The following is a 4,977-nucleotide window of genomic DNA, read 5'->3' on the forward strand; positions in this document are numbered from 1 at the left end:
GCCCGACAAAAATCCCGCTGATTAGTTAACAACTAACAGTATGTAACTAAAAGAAAAAATGATTAGTCCTGAAAAGTTACGCATAACTAATAATACTCCATAACGATGTTGAACCACAAGCTAAGCGAAGTCAACCACCACATCATTCTGAGACAGTGATGGTCACACTTTTAATACTCAACGCTACATACATAACCCAGCGGCTCATAAGTTGTATACTTCATCCTCCTTTCTGTTTCACACAATCAATATCAACATATCAGCTGTAAACCACTAACCATGAGTACATTCGTTCCAGCTGCTGCAGATTCCATCACCGGAAAGTGGGAGTACGTGGGCGATGCAACCAAACATTAGAGGCAACGTTCAGTAAGTTCGGGAACTGGGCAGTTTAACATTGAATATGATAGCTTCGATACCCTAGGACCACTGACTGAGCCATGTCTGCCCGTGTCACTAACCATCGGTGAGTTGAGTCCCTGGGTCCGCATCGAGAGACGCGGCAGTTGTCAAACTGCCTGAGTTGACTGGTCGGTGTTTTCATACTTCATTGCCAAGTCATACACTCTCCATTGCTTCAGCACAAGGCTGCACAAAAGAGCTAGGCGAGGTGGAGGTGCTCCGGCGTACAGAGTACATGCCCTAGCCAGCGAAACCTACGAGGCGCAAGTAATTCATCTATCGTGGTGGAATTTCCTCATCCCAAAACCATCTAACGTACCTCAGCACTGCTAACCGGGTGTTCCCACCAAATCTGACCAATGGTTCGGAGTCACCGATGGTCAAAACCTGACGGCTTTCGTATGTCCTCCTCTCGTAGAGGCCAAGTTTCAGGTCGATAAAGCGGTGTGGATCGCACTATTGCAGTGTAAACTCTTCTTGAAGGACAAGCTAACGACACGTTGGCGGTAGAGGTGTCGGAGGTTGGCAGAAGCTGCCCTGACCTTACCCTGCCCTGACGCATCTGAATTTTCACGTCTGAAGAGGCGAACATGTTCACACTTGAGCGATTTGATGAAAATTTCTCTGCCAAGTCGATTAGGTATGATGCCATCCAGCCTTGCAGCAGCACTTAGCACTATCAGGTGTGAAGCGCATGTCAAACCACGCGACATTATTATTCAAGTTATCTAAACTGCAGTTTTGGGGTTTCGCGGGATAGGTATTTTGTTCACAGCCACACCACTCTCGTTTGAACTGTCGTCCTCCTGTTCTGGCGTAATTATCCGTCCTCCTCTCGTAGAGGCCAAGTTTCAGGTCGATAAAGCGGTGTGGATCGCACTATTGCAGTGTAAACTCTTCTTGAAGGACAAGCTAACGACACGTTGGCGGTAGAGGTGTCGGAGGTTGGCAGAAGCTGCCCTGACCTTACCCTGCCCTGACGCATCTGAATTTTCACGTCTGAAGAGGCGAACATGTTCACACTTGAGCGATTTGATTGGCGTAAGTGCTATTAAATCCATCTGACGAATCCAAATTGAAGCGAGAAAGGGAAGTTCATTAAAATCTTCAAGCCTGAAAATATTCACAGAAATGTGGCAACACAAATCGTATGGAACTTGATATGAGAATCAAAGCCCTCGGCGGTACACTCATAACGAGATCATCATCATTATCAACAGCATGACATCAGTGTTCAACACTGATGCTTCACTGCCGTAGGAGAGAAGCGCTTCATCAACTGATCGTTTTTCTGGATACCAACGTTGTTCATAGAGAAAGAAATACAAGATGGCAATTGCTAGATAATTGGCGAACCCAGTTAATTCGAAAATTCGAGGGTCCAGTACTCATGGAAATCACACGAGGGCTGTAAGCAAAAAGTTAATCGGCTTTTATATTGGTTTAAGGAAAGATGACGACGAACTCTTCCAAAAATTAGGTGGATGAAATCCAACGACATTCGCACCTAACGCGGTACCTGAATATAAGTTGAACGTAATTTAGTATTTTAAACATAAACATATTGTCTTGGATGGGTGTCTGGCTTGGGCTCACGAGCAGACGCGGTGGCAGACTAGGTCCTACAACATCCCCTGGGACGACAGGCATCGATATAAGATAGTAAAGAAAAGTAGGCATTTACGTACGAAGTGCGAAGAACACGACAAAGGTTCTATAGTAAGGACGAGGTGTGCGGTGAAGGATACTTAACTGATTCCAAAAAGGGCAGGATTAGTTCCCACTTTGACTTTCCGATCCACATTGTCAGTTTCTCTCCAGTCCTTTGCAAACAGTCGACCAGCTTGGCACGTGACTTGAGGTCAACAGAATAACGCTGACGCACTTCAATCCGACTCGAACCTATCAATGAACCGTCAATCCAACAGTGCCAGGCACAAGCCGAAAATTTGTGAACAAAAGTGAGTAAGTTATGGATTGCTGGAAATGTCGAACGCATTCTTTCAAAAGTTGCATGCTTGCGGGACGAAACCAGCTCTGAAGCACCTGCAAATTTTAATTTCATCAGGATGTCACAAAGTGAATCAGAAATGAGCGTGTACAGGATCAACAACTGATTCAAGCGAACCAGCAATGCGGCCGGCTTAGATGACCAAACCGAGGGACGATCTGAAGATGAGAAGGACCACGATCCAGCAAGTTCCCAGAGATTCGTCATGAGATATGGGAATGAAGGACCCTTTATGTCGCAAGTCTGGTTCGGAAACCATTGATTCGTCAAAGATTCGAAGCGATCGTAATTAAAGATCTCAGTGTAGAGAATTTCCGGATGATCGAGAAATTCACTGAGACGGTTTGCGAGGTGTAACCAGTTGCGAGCAAATTGCGCAGTAGGGTGAAACTCCAGCTGATAGGATGATAGCCAGTCTGTAGGTAGTTGGTGGTAGGTAGGTAGTGGTGGTGTCAACGTCTGTGCCGACAGAATCGCCAATAAACAAGCTCTCATAAGTATAGCACTGCATTTGAAACGATCATCGATACCGTCCCAGGTGAGCGCAGTCTGATGGATCACAGGATACCGTCGAATGAAAAATTCCCCGTGACTAATTCTATCTTTCAACCGTGGACCATTCTCTGAGCACAAAACATCTAACAATACGGCTAACCCACGTAAATCACCACATCTAGCAGAGAACTGTGAAAACTGGTCTTGTGTCACCGGTCGTCCTAGCACTGTGTCTGTTTTGAATTCCAGAATACTATCCAGGGTTAGAAAGAAGCGGTGTTCTGCACTCTGACAGAGTTCAGGGGCGCCAACGGCAGCGGCGAATTCACAACGCAGGATTATAGACAAACAAATAAGTGAAAGACAAAGAGCATCCAAATATCTTGGTTCAGGGCCATCAAACAAGGTGTCCAAGTGGGAAAAATATTCCACAGACGGACACGAACTAACCGGGTGAGAATGAGTCGCTTTGGACAACTGCTGATCAGAATCACAGGACCATGGAAAATGCTCAACAGACAACGAACATAGGGAAGATATGCGAGAAGGTTTCCGTTCATCTGGGAGCTTCTGGCAAGCAAGCCGCTTACCCAAACTGAGAATAAGGACAAAGATGAAAGGCAGGAGAGAGGCATTACAATGCCTCGCGACAGACGGGGAAATAAAACCATGCCAAATAAGATTTCGCAGATTCATTGAGTTGACAGGGCCAAAGAACAGGCGAAATAGAAGCAAACATTTCTTGCCACACATATTTTCCAATGTGAGTGACATCAGCAGATCTTTCATTGTGTTAGGACATTTAGGATTGAGAGTCCAGTGCAATCCACTAAGTGAACCTTCAATCAAAGCGGTCAAACGTTGAAGCAGCAAAACTTTTTCGACTACATTCTCGCGAGAAAGACGAGTGTGGAGTTCCAAAAATTCCACCGGATCAGAAAGCCATTCAAACAGATGGAATTGACTTCTAGCCAAATCGACAGTTGTAAAAGTAGCAAAAGAAGCGGTAGATGATAAGATCAAGGGTGAAACTTCTGACAGTGCTTCCGAAAATTGACAGCGTGAGAGGGGCGTTACAACAGCATCTGGTAGCTTTTCGAAATCAATCAAAAAATCACCGTGCTCATTTTTGCCGGGGTGAGAAGCTAAATAGGGAATAGTGAGTAGCGCCCGGGCATTATCGGACAAAAAGTTTTCCATGTACGCCATCAGTCTCAAAAATTAGGATCAGCAACAAGGTGTGCGCGCCGTGGAAAGGAATTCACATACACTCAGCGGTTTATCGAACAGCAGCCGAGTAAAATTCACTGAAAATCGACCGAAAAAGCGTGGCATTATTGCATTGCAAAGAACATCTAAATGGTCTTTGCTGGCAAGTAAAACAGAAAGTAAAAGATTTTTGCCCAAAACGGATTTACACCTGGAAATGACGATGAATTTGTGTACCTGGAAAACCCATTGAGCTATACTGGGGGTGTCCGCGCGACACTCACAGAATCTCTCATATCAGGTTGGTCAATGGGTAGAGGTCTGACAAACACAGTCCCCTGGCCCTCCAGGTTGGGGGTTGTAGCATGTGGCAACCTGTCCCGTGGAAATGGCAATGCATTTGCATTTCCTCGCTGTCTTGAGGTTAGGCTTTTGAGCCAAAGACTTTGGTTGAGGACCCTAATCGTCCTCCTGTCTAGGTGTGGGCACCCTGGCAGTATCCCAGTCCTCGTAAAACCATGACAAACACGACTAATAACACTCTCGTGCCACATCGGCCGTTGCGTGGTGCCTCGTAAAACCCAAACACGACTAATAACACTCTCGTGCCACATCGGCCGTTGCGTGGTGCCATCAGCCGGGTCGCCTTACTTGCTGCATACATACAGACGGGTAGGCGAAAACAGGCTACTGCTGACGCCTCCCTTCTTACATTTTCACGTTTTCCGTCTTCCACCCTCCCCCAACCAAATTTGAATACTTTCTCCGCAGGTCCCAGCTCTAGGACTGACCGTTTTGTTTGCCATGCATCACACTCAGCTGCAGCTTCTGCACGTCCGAGCTGTTACAACCCTAAACAC

General features: G+C 46.1%; 1 protein-coding gene across 1 annotated transcript; it reads right to left on the reverse strand.

Moving 5' to 3' along the window:
- Positions 1–2,116: 2,116 nt before the first annotated feature.
- Positions 2,117–4,117, reverse strand: T265_01165 (hypothetical protein; the record flags this gene model as incomplete). Its single annotated transcript, XM_009165126.1, has 1 exon — positions 2,117–4,117. One exon carries the CDS (start codon positions 4,115–4,117, stop codon positions 2,117–2,119), a length of 2,001 nt encoding a protein of 666 aa, XP_009163390.1.
- Between the last annotated feature and the right edge of the window lie 860 nt (positions 4,118–4,977).

Source organism: Opisthorchis viverrini (genome assembly GCF_000715545.1).
Source record: "Opisthorchis viverrini unplaced genomic scaffold opera_v5_12, whole genome shotgun sequence".
Taxonomy (NCBI): domain Eukaryota; kingdom Metazoa; phylum Platyhelminthes; class Trematoda; order Opisthorchiida; family Opisthorchiidae; genus Opisthorchis; species Opisthorchis viverrini.